This window comes from Oncorhynchus nerka, linkage group LG26 (assembly GCF_034236695.1).
Source record: "Oncorhynchus nerka isolate Pitt River linkage group LG26, Oner_Uvic_2.0, whole genome shotgun sequence".
In the NCBI taxonomy this organism is placed as follows: domain Eukaryota; kingdom Metazoa; phylum Chordata; class Actinopteri; order Salmoniformes; family Salmonidae; genus Oncorhynchus; species Oncorhynchus nerka.
Window position 1 is genome coordinate 29,270,220 of NC_088421.1, and position 16,176 is coordinate 29,286,395.

The 16,176-nt window shown below is 41.8% G+C and overlaps 1 protein-coding gene across 1 annotated transcript; it reads left to right on the plus strand.

The window, feature by feature from the left end:
- The first annotated feature begins 21 nt into the window (after positions 1-21).
- On the plus strand, positions 22-14,184 carry LOC115104358 (eukaryotic peptide chain release factor GTP-binding subunit ERF3A-like). The gene is made up of 14 exons (XM_029625799.2): positions 22-485; positions 2,448-2,495; positions 7,157-7,405; positions 7,793-7,826; positions 7,976-8,053; positions 8,166-8,346; positions 8,805-8,959; positions 9,255-9,395; positions 9,631-9,724; positions 10,045-10,125; positions 10,398-10,571; positions 10,708-10,797; positions 10,936-11,104; positions 13,334-14,184. The coding sequence occupies exons 1-14, from the start codon at positions 293-295 to the stop codon at positions 13,384-13,386; spliced, it is 1,740 nt and encodes a 579-aa protein (XP_029481659.1). The 5' UTR covers positions 22-292; the 3' UTR covers positions 13,387-14,184.
- Positions 14,185-16,176: the final 1,992 nt, after the last annotated feature.

Sequence of the window (16,176 nt, forward strand, 5' to 3'; positions counted from 1 at the left end):
CAGTATGCAACTGGTTGTCGCTCCCATCGGTTGGGGAGAGTCAGCAGCACACGAGGACTTGCTGGGAGTGCTGAGTCGGATCTTGCTTTCGCGCATCCCTTTACCGAGAGAAACCGGCTATTTTATTGCAAGTAAATCGGACACATATTAGACATTAAGAGAGGGGAAGTTTGATCAATTTTATCGGGTGACCTCAACAACGGGTTAATAATAGGGGCGGACACTAGCCAGTTCAGCAACTGCGTAACGCAAGTATTTATCCACAGTAGTGAACATCTAGCAAAGACCCACGATGGACCCGAGAGACGCTGCCCCTGATTCCTGGGAACAAGAGGATGATGTTGAGGCCCCGGTCGACGGGAAACTCGATTCCGAATTCGCCGCCCTCAACGTGAATGCCAAACCGTTTGTCCCCAACATAAATGCCGTCGAATTTGTCCCGTCCTTCTTTCAGAAAGGCCCCTCGGAAGATCCTGATTCCGGTGGTAAGTTCGCGGTCACTCACGTTTGCGTTTGGCTAGATGGTTAGCTAGCTTGTTAGCAAGTTAACTTAGTTAGCTAGCTAACAAGCTCCACAACACACATGCGTCAACACTTTAGAGACCGCGTAAAGTAGCTAGTTAACGTTAAGGGCAAGCATTAGTTACCAAATTAACGGTATTTAGCTAGTTAGTTAGCTAAATTACTGTAACGTTAGCTGTATTCGGTAGTTGATGGATTGTTAATGGCTTGTTTGTAGCTAATATTTTCGGTAGGTTTTAGCTAACTATAGTAACGTTATGTTTCTATCCACTACTTAATAGTTAGTTGCCGGTTTAGTGTGCTTTTAGCCCACTGCCGCCGACAGTGTCTATAGTTACATACGTTAACTAATTGTAAACATATGTGAGGTTTTGGACATTCGATGTTTTAGTTAACGTGTTCTACTTTACCTAGTTATCATTTTACCAAATGTTAGTTACTGGCTTAACTTAGTTTACGTTAGTTAGCGTATCCCATGTCAGTCGAGTGACAATTGTGTACGTAACGTTGGTAAGGCAAACAAACGGTCCCACATTTTATTTTACTGTCTACGTGGGCTGTGTAACGTTAGTCAGAAATGGCTAGCTTAGACATTCTTGGCCAATTGTGCTTTTTGGGGGGCTATACCCTTCCCACAATGTAAGTTAGGATTTCAAGATATGTACCCAACTAGCTACTGTAGATAACTAGTAATTATTTGAACGGGTACAACCTTGCCCCTTATAAATTGCAAGACATGACAACTTTAGGAACTGGTAACTAGTGTTGACATTATTGGTGTGACGAAGACGATCTTACTTTACATAGTGGAAGACAAACTTGTGAACAAAGTGTCCCATTTGAGCAGACTAATAAAGCAGAAATAACCAGTCAGAGCCATTCATAGATGTTACTCTTTTACGTTTTGATGTAATGAAAATGAGCTGTGGCATGTTTTGGTCAGTTCTGTCTTCTGCCAAATCCAATATGGAGGGGAATATGTAAGATGCTTCGTCTTAACATAAATTACCATCCTTTCTATAAAAGCTCTTAGGTTGTGGTGGTTATGCATGATCTTTTAGGCAATACTAACTTGTAAGTCATGGGGGGATTCACATTTAGCTATTTTCCCAGTCTGATATTTTTGACGTACGTCCGTTTTCTTATCCTTTAACCTCAACTTACCTTGTTAACCTGCCGAACACGCCTTACAAGCTTTTTGCTGTTGATCGACATCACCAATGTGTGTTTATACTAAAGATATTCAACCGCTCTTGAGGAAAATGGCAGCCCAGTAAAAGTATAGTAAACATCAAGCTGTTGGTGGGTTCACCTCTTCCGGTGGAGTGTTGCGTATAGATGGGTTAGCTGACAATCTCACAAGTGGTTGACACTTCAATGGGGCAGAAGTCTGATGTGATTCTGGATGGCCAGATGGCTACCAACAATGACAAGAAACTGCCATGTGGGGAATCGTGACTACTGTCAGCCAGTTTGATCTTGTTCTTGAGGCCATGTCTTGTGTTAAGGTGTTTTAACTGATTCCATGTTAACTGAAATTAGCTACATAACCAAGAACTGTAAACATTTATTTGAGATGACAAGTGCTGATTTTGCAACAAAAAAAATCAATGAACATTGAAGAAATATAGTTTACATGTTGTCAACAATCTAAGCCAACCCGTATGTTTTACCCCATAGTTGCGCAGGCTTTGGTTGTTGCAAAACAACCAACCTGCCTATAGTATATATTGCAAACCAGTTAACTGGGGGAACTGGTGTTGCAGTTTGTTGGCCTCATAAGAACTGTAGTAGTTGTGACTATTGTGGTAGACTGGAACAGCTCTGGTTGGTAGATTTCACACCAATCCCACCTTGCATTTTATTTGATAAAATGTCGGATGAAAGAAGCGTTAATGTGAATACGCTCTACCTCTTTTTTTTAGCGGACGTTGAACCAGTTGTTGCCACCATGGAGGTCGCAGAAACTGCAGGTATGTATACGTGTGTGTTAAACCTGTGTTCATTTTGCTCTGTTCAGCATTATCCATGAATAGCTTAGCTAGCCTCACAATCTATGGGCCCAGCCTCTGGCCTCTAACAAAGTCCTCCGTAAATCCCATCAACCCGTTCAACGTCCACCAAAGCAACTGTCACTGGTATGAATCACTAATTGATGCTTGTGGGCCTCAGTCTTCTCAATTAGTAGTCACAAAGTTCTGACATGTATCTAGTACAGCTTCTAGAACACATTTTTTTTGTGCACATTCATTGTTGCCGTGGAAGTATTCTCTGTCAGCTATTTTTGACCGCTGGCTGTCCTTTCTAGTCTCATTATGTGTAGATGCCAGTTGACTAGCTAATGTCTTGTTACATTATATTTAGAAGAACCCACCCCCTCTATTATAAGTACAATTAAGGTGTGCTGTAGTGCCAGTGAACTCTGTGAGGGTGCTGTACTGTGTCATAATAAACAGATTGATGCTGGCTAGCTCTGTCTGCGCACATAGCTTTGGTGCAGACAAAGACCAAACTTGGTGTCTGGTGTTGCAACTTGGTGCCTTATTCCATTTAGTGGCTGCAGTTCCTAACTTTCTGCGAAACTGAAGTTTTAGACTAAAGAGGGATTTTTGTGCGGGATCCGCTGCGTGCTTTCCCGTCCGAGTTCTTTGAGCTACTGCTCAGTGCTTGCTCACTCCGTGACTCCACTGCCACTTGTTCGAAGAAACGTTGTTCTTTGTCTGTTGTAACCGTAATCAAAGCAAACATAAGCACGACGCAACAGGCAATTTCTTTTTCATGGGGGGGGTTGTTATTTAGGCAAGTTGAATGTACACAGCCTATCAACAAAGCTATACTAAGACAGGCAGTCAATAGTACGGGTTTAGCGGTACAAACATTCGCACTGAGCCGTTTGGTACAGGGACCTTGGTTCGTTCCGCACTGTGAACCTGAATGAATACATAAATACTCAAATAAAAATGCTAGTCCTGCGCTGCGTTGTATGCCTCAAGTAAGTCAAAGTGGACTTTTTTTGGGGGGGGCTATTCCGTTAACAGCAAGAGCTTAATCAAAACTCTAATTTGGCACATTTAAATATTTTCTTTTGTGAGGCGCAGCCAGGAACTAGTTCTGTACAAAAGTAGTGTTCAAAAACCAGGACGATTCTCCGTTGTTTGGAAACCTTTTTGCTTCCCAGAAGATTACAGCGGAAATTAACAGAGTATGTCGCCACTGATCAACAAAAATGCCTATACACCTGCCAACGCCTCAAACATGACACATTTAAGCCGTCTTCACCCCAGTATTCCTACCACTGGAGCAAGATGGAAATGCAAAACAATAACGGTCTCCCATCTGCATTAAAGCAACCCTTTGCAGTTGACTCTGCCACGGAAATTACAAGAGCGATAGCTATGTTTTATTGCTGCAGATATTTGCGCCCATTCTCGGTTGTTGAGAAGAAAAGGGGGTTTCATCACCTCGTGAAAGTGCTCAAGCCACGTTATAAACTTTGCCCTCTCGCACCTGTTTCAGCAAACAGTTGTTAGAGCGGGGACTATGTAAGCAAGCCAAAGAGGAAATTGTCAATTAATTTACCAATGCACCCTGTGTTGCACTTACTACAGATGGATGGACCACCAGGGCTACAGAGCTACTTCACTGTGACAGCCCATCTTTACCCCGGAGTGGGAAATGACAACTACTGTGCTACAGACACGCTTTACTCGAGTCACACGTGCACATATTTTTCTTTGTAAGAAAACATTATAGCATAGGCCTACACAATGTCTGGGTCATGTTTACATATTGATTTTACACACACATTGCACTTTTATTTTAGTGTTGTTGATGGGTAGTCGTGTGTTTTCATTTAAGAAAATATGTGTTGTTATTCCTGATTGTTCTCTCATCAGGTATTATGACTCATGATCATATATGGAATTGGTAACTGTTGGCATTTCATTTTCCGCTTTACCGAACCGTGACCCCAAAACTGCAATACCCACCTAACTGGGTTTGGTGAACCGTTACAACCCTTGTCAACAGCGATGTTTAGTTTGCAAATGTTGGCTATTGGGAGGCAGAGATCTTTATCAGTAAATATGTCCGCATATATCGAAAGATTTCATTACAAAACTGATCTTTTTGTGCCAATGCAAAGTGCAGACTACGTCTTGCTTGTGCTACAGCAATATGTTACAACACAGAGCCTTCATATATATTTTAGGAATGTTAGTTTCAATGAGCTTTCCAGAACTAAGGCAGAGAGACGAGCTACATGTCAATCAAATTGGTTGAGGGTTCAGTGAAGCATAGTTTATTTCACTTTTGTATATTATCTACTTCACTTGCTTTGGCAATGTTAACATATGTTTCCCATGCCAATAAAGCCCCTTGAATTGAGTAGAGAGACTTGAACGTGTGTGTGAAATAACATGCGCAGAACATGATTCGGCTCATTCGTTTTGAGAAGTTAGGGGCGGGGGTGGAAACAATTTGTAGCCTCTGCCTATTCCATCTTCCACTTTACCCCAAAGTGTGCACTCAACCTCATAGTGAGGTATAATTAAAGTTTTACCGATGAAACGTCTGCATACCAACCATTTGATCTCAATCAGTTTCATGGGGATTTTTATTTAGATCTTGAGTTATACAGTTTGTAAGTAGCCTACAGTCTAAAACGATGAACAGTAACCAGGTTTCCATCCATTTTTATGCGAGTAAAGTACGTCGGTTAAATGTGCCTAATAGGAGTAACAAATGTGGGGAACTTTCAAAATATCGACAAAATAACTACGCTAGACAATGTGGGATCTTTTGTTGGTTTAACTGAATTATATGAAATGTCGGTGGAAACACTTGTGCACAAATATTGATATAATAACCATCATAAAGTTGGAGTCAGTCGATGACATGTTTGGTCCTCCCACTACGACTCGTTGGGAAAGCATGCGGTTTCGGCCTATTGGACTACAGATGAAATAAGTTCTGAACTTCACAGGGTGGTGAAAGTGCAAGGTGATGAGCTTGATGCTCCTTTCCTATAAATATTGAGGGTCTTATTCTGGTGACATGATGATCGATGCTTGGATGCTGTTTTGACAAATTTGAAATGATCTCGCTTTTTTGTCTAAATAATAATATCAGGTAGGCTATATGTGCTCTTTAGCCAAAAGCATGCAGATAGCGTTGTTGGCTAGAGCACGCGTGCCAATTCCATAACTCGCGTTGTGAAGGAAACCCATTTAACTTGTACCCCAAAGGGTATTTTTATGTGCACTGTCATCACGCACAGCCTTCTGGTGGGGAAATGTGCATGTTGGTTTTTATACAGATTTGAGAATGTTAGTGTGAACCTATGGCCACTTGGATGGTAACCGAGCCAGTGAGAGGAGTTTGAAGCAGATGGTGTTAAGAAGCTGTAACTTACCCTACCTGTGTGTTTAGTTTAAATCAAAGCACTTATTATGAGTTTTGGAGAAGAGTAACTAGTAACATTATACTAGTTATTATATTATGTAGAAGACTATCATTGTGATCTAGCAGACATCGAAATCGCTTTGATCTAACTTTATTGAATGAGCACCATTCGTCTGAGTAGAGCTGAGACTGGGTAAAGTAGGAAGCTTCGGGACCTTTCGCTGTTGGGAAGAGGGGTCCAGAATGATCCCCAGCCACTCCATTCAATTAGTCTGACTTTTCCTGTGACTGGCAAAATTACTTCAGCATTCCTTACTGTTGAGGTCTTACATCATTTACATTAGGCTAAAAGTTGTGAATGTGCAGGATGGAAGAAAGGCTTGAAGTCCAGCCAAACATGTCCAGGGCCAGGCTGCCATGGCACACTCACTGACCTCTGACCCATATTCTACTGCAAGTGTTTCCTGGTCCTGGGACCCAAAGGGGTAGACATTTTAGTTTTTCCCCTAGCATTACACACCTGATTCCACTAATCAACTAATTTAACCTTTGATTAAGTGGAATCGGGTGTGTAGTACTAAGTTAACTAAATGTGCAACCCTTTGGGTCCTCGGGACCAGGATTAAACACTACGGATTTCACTGTCTCATATTTGGAATGATGAGCCATGCTCTCTAAGTGTCAGCATGGTCTGTCATCACTACTATGGTCTTTAAAGCCCGTAGGGTGCTGAATGGTTACACTATTTCAGATTTTAAACGGCTTTTTCTAGAAATCAAATAAGGAAAATTGTATCAATGTTATTGGAATGAACTCTGACCTTAAGCTTTAATGTTCTGTAGATTTGGCATTCTGTAGTTTTAGCTGTAAAATCTTGTCAAAACTGATGCCAGAAGTTTAGCTGTAGTAACCATTAACAAGCTTCGTAGAACAATACCCTCATGGCTAATTAATATGCTGCACTGTATGAATACTCTACATCATTGCCAGCCTGTAGTGTAGCCCTAGTTAGGTTTTCCCCTTTGAATATGAAATGTTATGGCAAACTAATTACATGTATTTTATCTATCTAAACTTAAACATTTGTAGAGAAACTTAATTTACCAAATTCTTAGCTACGGTGGTAGGCTTTTTCACATCAGACCTGAAACCAGATGAATCTATTTTCAAACTCATATCATTATTATTTATTCCACACCACTAATGCTCTGTTCGGTTTGTCCCTGGGCAGCCCCGGTGGAGAATGGCGACTCTGAAATTACCACAGAGGAGACATGGGACCTGAAAGGGGTGGAGCCCAATGAGGAAGAACCAGGAGGAGGGCCTGGTGGTGACGGGGGACCAATAGTTGTTGAGGAGATTCTGGAGGAGGAAGTCCTAGAGGAGGAGGAAGACGTGCCAATCATACCTAAAGTGGTCGCCCTCCCACCAGACGCGCCCAAGAAGGAACATGTGAACGTGGTGTTCATCGGTCATGTTGGTGAGGGGGGCACATCTGCTTCTTTCTTCCTCTTTTTCATGGCTATTGCAGTGGTTTCACATACTATCACTTAGGTGTGTGGGTCATCTCGGCATTGCTCTGTTATTTCTTGGGGTTTCATTTGATCCAATAAAACATGCTTATTGGCAGCCCTATATAACATCCATGGTGTATAGTTGTCACTGTCACACCTGGATTGCTGATTGGGGGGTCTGTCAAAGAAACAAATCTGGGGGAAACTATGCTATTTCCTTAATAGGAAACAGTGGGAAACCAGGCAATGTTTTGTATTTATTTTTCATTTAATCAGCCCTGTTACAAGGCTAGACGGCACAGGCCATTTTTATCTCCTCTCACAACTCCCTGTTGTCCCTCATCTCTCCCTAGATGCTGGCAAGTCTACCATCGGAGGACAAATCATGTGAGTATCTCTCTTTCTGTTGTGGTTATGATTCATTCAGTCCAATTGGGCTTTTAACACCTGTTGCATTTCTCACCACCCCTCCACTCTTTGCTCCTTCCCCCTCTCTCTTCATCACTCCCTCTGGTTATCCTCTTCCTCCCTGGTAGGTATTTAACAGGCATGGTAGAGAAGAGAACTTTAGAGAAGTATGAAAGAGAAGCCAAGGAGAAGAACAGGGAAACCTGGTGAGTTACACTGCTTTTTACCAGGGTCTACTGAAAAAAGTATATGAAATGGCATGACTAAAGCCTGTCAGTATAACAAGGGTTTAACCCCCTCCCTTCCTCTGTCTGCCAGGTACCTCTCCTGGGCCCTGGACACTAACCAGGAGGAGCGAGACAAGGGGAAGACTGTGGAGGTGGGCAGAGCGTACTTTGAAACTGAGAAAAAGCACTTTACCATCCTGGATGCGCCAGGCCACAAAAGCTTTGTGCCCAATATGATCGGAGGAGCGTCGCAGGCTGACCTGGCTGTGCTGGTGAGTCCATAGTGTCATGCTGATGTTTTTCAAGGTGTGTGTGTGGGGGGGGGGGGGGGCTTGTGGCTGCAAATACCAAATATCCAGTTGAGAGAAAGATCTCTTGAAATGGTAAATATAAAGAATATAAAAAAATAACGATTTGAAATTAAGAAGGAACAATGATAAATATCTGTTTACTTGATTGTAAAATACATTGTTTTGAAATCTACACAGCAATGTCGGGGTTCCTTTATTTATTTAACTAGGCAAGTCAGTTAACAACAAATTCTTATTTTCAATGACGGCCTAGGAACAGTGGGTTTAACTGCCTGTTCAGGGGCGGAACGACAGATTTGTACCTTGTCAGCTCGGGGATTTGAACTTGCAACCTTCCGGTTACTAGTCCAACTCTCTAACCACTAGGCTACCCTTACCGCCCCAATGAATGATTTTCAATGTGTATTTCTCCTTCCTAGGTGATCTCAGCCAGGAAGGGAGAGTTTGAGACGGGCTTTGAGAAGGGTGGACAGACACGGGAGCACGCCATGTTGGCCAAAACGGCGGGGGTGAAGCATCTGATCATCCTCGTCAACAAAATGGACGACCCCACAGTGAACTGGAGCCTAGAGAGGTGCGCATTTACCACTTAGAGCACAGAAATCACATCAGGTTACAGGAAACTGGTAGTCACGAGTGCGTCCTCCAGTTTACATCAACAAGAAAACACCCATTACAGAGAAGATGATGTGTTTATGGTCAAAGCCTAGGGTGGAATCCTTTGTTGATGTAGGGTCTTTGTAGAACCTTAACGGAAATCATGCATACATTGACATTACAAGATTTGCTCGAGAGTTTAACATTTATTCTCATGTATCTGAAATCCAGCTCAACCCACAATTTATTTTTTGTTTAACCTGAAAACTCAGGTACGAAGAATGCAAGGAAAAACTAGTGCCATTTTTGAAGAAGGTTGGCTTCAACCCCAAGAAAGATATTCACTTCATGCCCTGCTCTGGCCTCACAGGAGCCAACCTCAAGGAGCCTGTTGAGTCGTGCACTTGGTATACGTGAGTATCACCAGCTTTTACACTGCTGTCCCTGGACTGTGTTCATTAGGTACGAAACGGAAGAAAACAGTCAAATGGAGGGGTACTATCTCTTCTTGTCCAGTAAGAAACGCTCCTTCCTTCTCTGTTAACGAAGCCACACGAAAGGTACTATAACATTTCAGTGTGAATGGATTGAATAGTCTTCTGACGCTACTGTCCTAACCTGTTTATCTCCTCTCTCTCTGTCTTCCAGGGGGTTACCATTCATTCCACATCTAGACAGTTTGCCAAACTTAAACAGAGCGAGCGACGGACCAGTTAGATTACCCATCGTAGACAAATACAAGGTGAAGACGACCACATTATGAAACCTTACTATTTTTATTCTATTGCCATTAATATGGCAACCAACCCATTATATTTAAGTGTTTATTTAGATACGGTTGTCCTTTACATGACAGTATTTTGATGGTCAACAACTGTAGTGAGCCATGTCATTCGTACTGCCCACATCAGCAGCTACACTGTACATGTAACCTATTTCCTGGTAATAAAAAGCCTATTTAACCACACTAGTTTTTAACCCTTTCACACAACTGTAGAAGACCATTTTCTGACTTGGGTTACTTAATCTGGCCTCTTTGTACTGTTGTTCCCCACCCTATAGGACATGGGTACTGTCATCTTGGGGAAACTGGAGTCCGGGTCCATCAGTAAAGCACAGCAGCTTGTCATGATGCCAAACAGGGTAAGACATTCTCCAGCAGTCTGCCATGGAACATCCAACGCCCATCAGAGCATTAGAGCTATAGCTAATCCTAGGTAATTGGGTGGCAAGTATCTTAAGCCAGAGTTGTTTAGTCATAGGTATTATCTTGTATTTACCATTTGTCTGTGCCACACGGTATCGCCCTCTGTTGTTTTTTTTACCATAAAGGTGTTCGCTCCATCTCTTATTATGAACTTGTGTTAATGGCTGCGTATCTCTTCCATCCTTCCTCCCTCCATCCCTCCCTGTAGCACACAGTGGAGGTGTTGAGCCTGCTGAGTGATGACGTGGAGACAGACGATGCTTCTCCTGGAGAGAACCTGAAGCTGAGACTGAAGGGCATCGAGGAGGAGGAGATCCTGCCAGGCTTCATCCTCTGTAACGCTGAGAACCTCTGCCACTCTGGACGCACCTTTGACGCTCAGGTACGCCAGTCACCACGCCACCACAGATACTAAGGCAGTTGGAGTTGGACCGTAGTCCTGTCTGAATGTCGCCCTAATGGCAAACATATTGGATTTATTGGTGTTTGTTTTTACTCTGTGTTGTGTGTTCTCACAGATTGTCATCATTGAACACAAGTCCATTATCTGCCCTGGTTACAATGCTGTCCTCCACATCCACACCTGCATCGAAGAAGTGCAAATTACGGTAAAGATACTGTCATAACCTTCAAAAGGAACCATCTTCATTTTGAATCTGCAATGTATTCCCTTTAAACTGCACCTGACAAATAGTGTTTAAAGACCTGCCAGTATAGTTATTGTGATGGTTCTGCTCCACATCTAGGCCTTAATCTGTCTGGTAGACAAGAAGTCGGGAGAGAAAAGTAAGACGCGACCGCGCTTTGTGAAACAGGACCAGGTGTGCATTGCCCGTCTGCGCACCGCCGGAACCATCTGCCTTGAAACCTTCAAAGACTTCCCCCAGATGGGACGGTTCACCCTACGGGATGAAGGTACGGGTCTCTGCCATCACTGGGACTGTTTAATAGGCGGCAGGTAGCCTAGCGTTGACCCCGTAAAGGGAAGGTGTCTCGGTCGAATCCCCAAGCTGACTACTTGAAAAATGGCGATTTTCCCTTGAGCAAGGCACTTAACCCTGATTACTTATGTAATTCGCTCTGGATAAGAGCGTCTGTTGAATGATGAAAGTATATATGTAAAATGTTAGTAGTCCCTAAATGGCCATGCTGGAAGGGACAATGGTTTAAATGTAGTCCAAATTGAAACCAAGGTTAAAGTAGGGCTGGGTGATATACCGTATTTATGATATACCGGTATTGATGCAGGGATCGACGGTTTGTGTTTTTCTTTACCTTCTATATCGGTATTTGAATGTTTGGTTTGTTAAATGTGATACGCCATGTGTAATGTCAATTTTTATAGGTTACTTCGCTACTTGAGTCATCTCTCTCTTTCTCTCCATGCCACTTTCCATGCAGACCTAGCCACGCCCCCTGTCACTCAAGGAGCGTATTTGATGTTCTTCAACCACTAGACACTTGCGTTGAGTCTGCATGGTCAATGCAGCACATGCAACAATGTTGATGACAACGATGCTGTTTTCACTTTGCTTCTTAATATAAATCCACTAGCGTTGTATAGTTACACTATTAGTTTGTTTCTTACATCAGTAAACCACTAGTTTGTCTTTTCTTAGCAAGTTGCCCTAAATCTTGTGAGACGCTAATTGTTAGCCATTAATGCTAATAGCTAGCTAGCTAATAAATGTACTGAGTAAGAGCAAACGTAGCTAGCTATACAGCCTGATAATACCAGCGATGGTGTAGACCTAAATCAGCATGTTTGTGCAACGGTATCTTCTGAAACAAAGAGGAATATGCAAAGCAAGAATATGTTAGCTACATGAAATAGTTAAGAGAGAACATGCAATGTAGCCAAAGCTTATAGGGTTCCCTAGGAAACACGTATCAACACTTTAGTTCCATCCCTGTCACAATAACTCCTCCCTGGCATTTTAATTTGTTGTCATCTCAAACACTGTATTCAAAGTGCCCACTATTATATTCTAACTATAGAATCAGAATAATCATTATATTTCCATGATTCAAACAGTTTTACTCTAATTCGCAGGTCAAGTCATAATTGCAACATTTGGTTAAAAATAAGTCCTTGATTATTTTCCCATATCGTGCAGCCCTACATGGCAGCATGGAAATTCTCAATTGAGCAGTGGTGTAAAAATACTTTCAAGTACTACTTAAGGTTTTTTGTTTTGGTATCTGTACTTTACTATTTTTATTTGACAACTTTTACTTCACTACATTCCTAAAGAAAATAATATACTTCTTACTCCATACATTTTCCCTGACACCTAAAAGTACTTGTCAAGAGAACATCCCTGGTCATGTACTGCCTCTGATCTGGATGACTCACTAAACACAAATGCTTTGTTTGTAAATTATTGTTGAGTGTTGGCGTGTGCCCCTGGCTATTCGTAAGCAAGAAAATAGTGCCGTCTGATTTACTTAAAATAAGGATTTTTAAATGATTTTTTACTTTTGATACTTAAGTACATTTTATCAATTACATTTACTTTTTATACTTAAGTATATTTAAAACCAAATACTTTTACTGAAGTAGTATTTTACTGGGTGATTTTCACTTTTACTTTTAATTTTCTATTAACGTATCTTACTTTTACTCAAGTATGACAATTCGGTCATTTTTCCCACCATTGCATTTGAGTGCAGGAGATGCAGAAATGATAAGTGCTGACATTTGTTTTGGTTGAATTGTTTTATACTGTTCAATCAGAATGGGGAAAGACTCATTGAAATTACTTAGAATGTATGTGTTGCGCCACTAGGATCACTCACTACTCATAAAGCAAATGTACAACTTTACTATTCAAAAACTTAAATTGGTCATACTGTTAAAAAAAAATAATCAATACAGTGACAGATTATTTTGGTCATATTGCCCAGCTCTAGATTAAAGTCTCTATTAGTGCTTGATTTGCATTTGTGGTGAAAAGTACTGTTGGTTGGGGAGTGTGGTAGAGGGGATGGGTCATTCATTGGGACCCTAAAAAGGGAGAAAGTCTGTATGAGTGGGTCGGAGAGTGGAGGGTATCCACTTATGAAGATTTAATTTAAAACCATCCCATTTGGACTTGAGTAGACAGGCTTTGCTGTTAACCTACGTCTGTGTCCTCTCCCCAGGTAAGACCATTGCCATTGGTAAGGTGTTGAAGCTCGTTGCTGAGAGGGACTGAAGCGGTTGTATGGGAGTCCCCGGTCACAGTCTGGCACCATGGTCTGGTGGGGGTGAAGAGTGGGGTCAGGGGTCATTGATGGGAACACAGGCGGCGGTGACTGCAACTCTGCTCACGGCCCTCTCTTCTCTCCCCCTTTGACCTGTCGATGATCAGCTTAAAAAACTTCTCTGAAAAAGAAACCTGTTTTTAAGCAAATGAAAAACGAGATCAAGTACACACGAGTCAGCTTTCTCATATTGAGAGCTCAGCTATGCCATTTTTGGGTTAGGCCCTGCCCCCAAACCCATTCCCTCACACCCCTACTCTGGTCTACTCATGACCATAAAACACAATTGTTTTCTCTTACAGTTTTTATTTTTATTTTTTCTTCCATCATTGAACATTTTAAAATGGCAGCAGTTATATCTGTAACCAGACAAGGACCAGGATTTGCTTGTAATACAGAAAAATATATTATTTACAAAAAAAAGATGTTTGAGAATTTAACAAGTTGAAACCAAAATGTTATTATCTTGGTTGTACAAAGGGTTGAAAATATCCACTAACTTCCCAAAATTCAGAATTGTGTGTGGGGGGGGGGATAGGCAGGAAATCTGGAATCCTCCAGCCAGGATTTCTGGAAAACCTGGGAATTTTGTGAAAATTAATGTATTTTTGCAACCCTAGTTGTACATGTCTCCCATTGCTTTTACCCACTTTTGGTTTCTCTTATATGGCGTTCTGGCAGTGTGCTTGAGCGCCTTCACATGTTATTAAAGCAAACTACTATGACAATAAAATATAAAAATTGGAGAAGTGCTAGTTCTTCTATTTGTGCTGTTTAACGTTAGAGGAAAAAATATAATTAAGTTGACATGAAATTTGTAATTTAATCTTTATCATGCATACCAAAAAATACATCTTTACCCTGTGAGAAACTAAATTACATGACAAGCAGGTGGCACCGCTTCTCTCTCAAGTTTTACTCTAATGGATATTGTTTTAATCACAGATCAATTTAATAAATCAAACATGACTTGTATTTACTCTAACCTAATTATCCATACACAACTGACATCTGGACCCAATTAGAATGTCTATAATACTCTCCCATACCATAAATTACCCATTCTCTATAAGCATCAGGCCCCTTTCAAACTTAAGTTCTATCAATTTGTAGCATTCAAATGTACAATATTCAATTGATTTTATTTGTCGAATTTGACCATCAGACCCCATCAAAAACAGTCATGATGGCATGCCCCTGCCATAGCCCTTCTCAAAGAATAATGTACTGTTCCATTTTCCAATAATACATAGTCTAAAATGCTATGTGGGGAGAATATACCGTATGTAAACAGGGCACAAACTGGAGCAAAGCAGAGATCGCCATGACATGGAGGGACACAGAGCGGGATAGGGAACTACAGGGTGGGGTCGCTCTTCTGTGTGGGTGTGGCTTTGGCCATAGTACAGTAGTGGTTTTGACAGTAGTCATCAGAGAAGCAGCCAGCCTCTGACCAACACTGGGCAAAGAGCGAGAGAACACAGGCGAAACGCCTAATGGTAAGTGAGGACATTTTTTAAAATGGTTTTGAATTAATTTGGAGACTACAGGATTTGATTGAATGTAAAAATGGGTTGGAATTTCTTTTTTCATGTTTTATTGCAATTTTAACCAGGCAAATAAGATCTGAAATGGTGAGTTCTGCAATGACAGATTGGTTGATAAAATAGTAAACCGTACGTCTCAATGTATGTCTGTGAAGTATCAGTGATTGATTAAAGTCCTATACTTTTAAGTGGTGTCTGTTCTGATTTGTTATCCCTTCAGCACAACCCAAGGATGCAATCCATAGTGGTCACTGTGTCAGACATGGATCTTAAAACCAGCCGCACCAGCACCAACCATGACTCAGGACACTGAAGCAACGACCCCACTGAACCATGTCCCTGACGGGGTCACCCTGGGCACTAACGTCCCCTGCTGGTACTACTTCACCAGGCCCATCCTGGCCATCCTTATCGGCGGAGTTCTGTTCGGCTTGGGCACGGCCCTCTCCCTGCTCTACTTCACCCAGGTGGGGAACGTGCCCTACCTGCTGGGTCCTGTGTTCCTTTCTGCGGGGCTCATGTTCCTGGTCACGGGGCTGGTGTGGGTGCCCGTGGTGAAACAGAGACTAGAGCACAAGGCTCCGACCAAGGTCAATGGCAAGGCGCTTCAGGTGGACGAACAGCACCGAAGAACCATGGACTCTTCAAGCTAAAACTGTTGTTCTGTTTTGTAGAGTAGGTCAACCATGTTAGTGGGGTTTTCTCCCAACATAATTCTGAAAAGCACACTTCATAAAAGATGTTTAAATGTGTGAGGAGGCTGGTGTAACATAACATAGATGGATTTGTATTTATTAAACCTTTATTTATGCGGGTTAGTCTTATTCATATAGATTCCATTTTGCAAGAGAGACCTCTGTGAAATGCACTGTTTATCTTCTGTATGTAGCTGTCCTCTATCTAGGCCCTAATACAAATATGGGATTGAATGACCTCGTCCTGTAAAAGGGAACATCATGTGATTGTTCTGTTGGGGGGTTTTAACATGATCGGAACATGGCCGTGCTGCTGCGGCCCAGGCTATCCCATCTGTCTGTCTGATTGTGATCTGTAATAGTTGTTTTTTCCACCATAAGCTGCTGTTTTCCTTGTAGCTGCTGTTGTAGTGGATTGCTAAATCCTTTAGAAACAGGATTACAGAGTCAGAAAATTCTACTGGACATTATTATAGATGATTGTTGAAATCATGTTGGA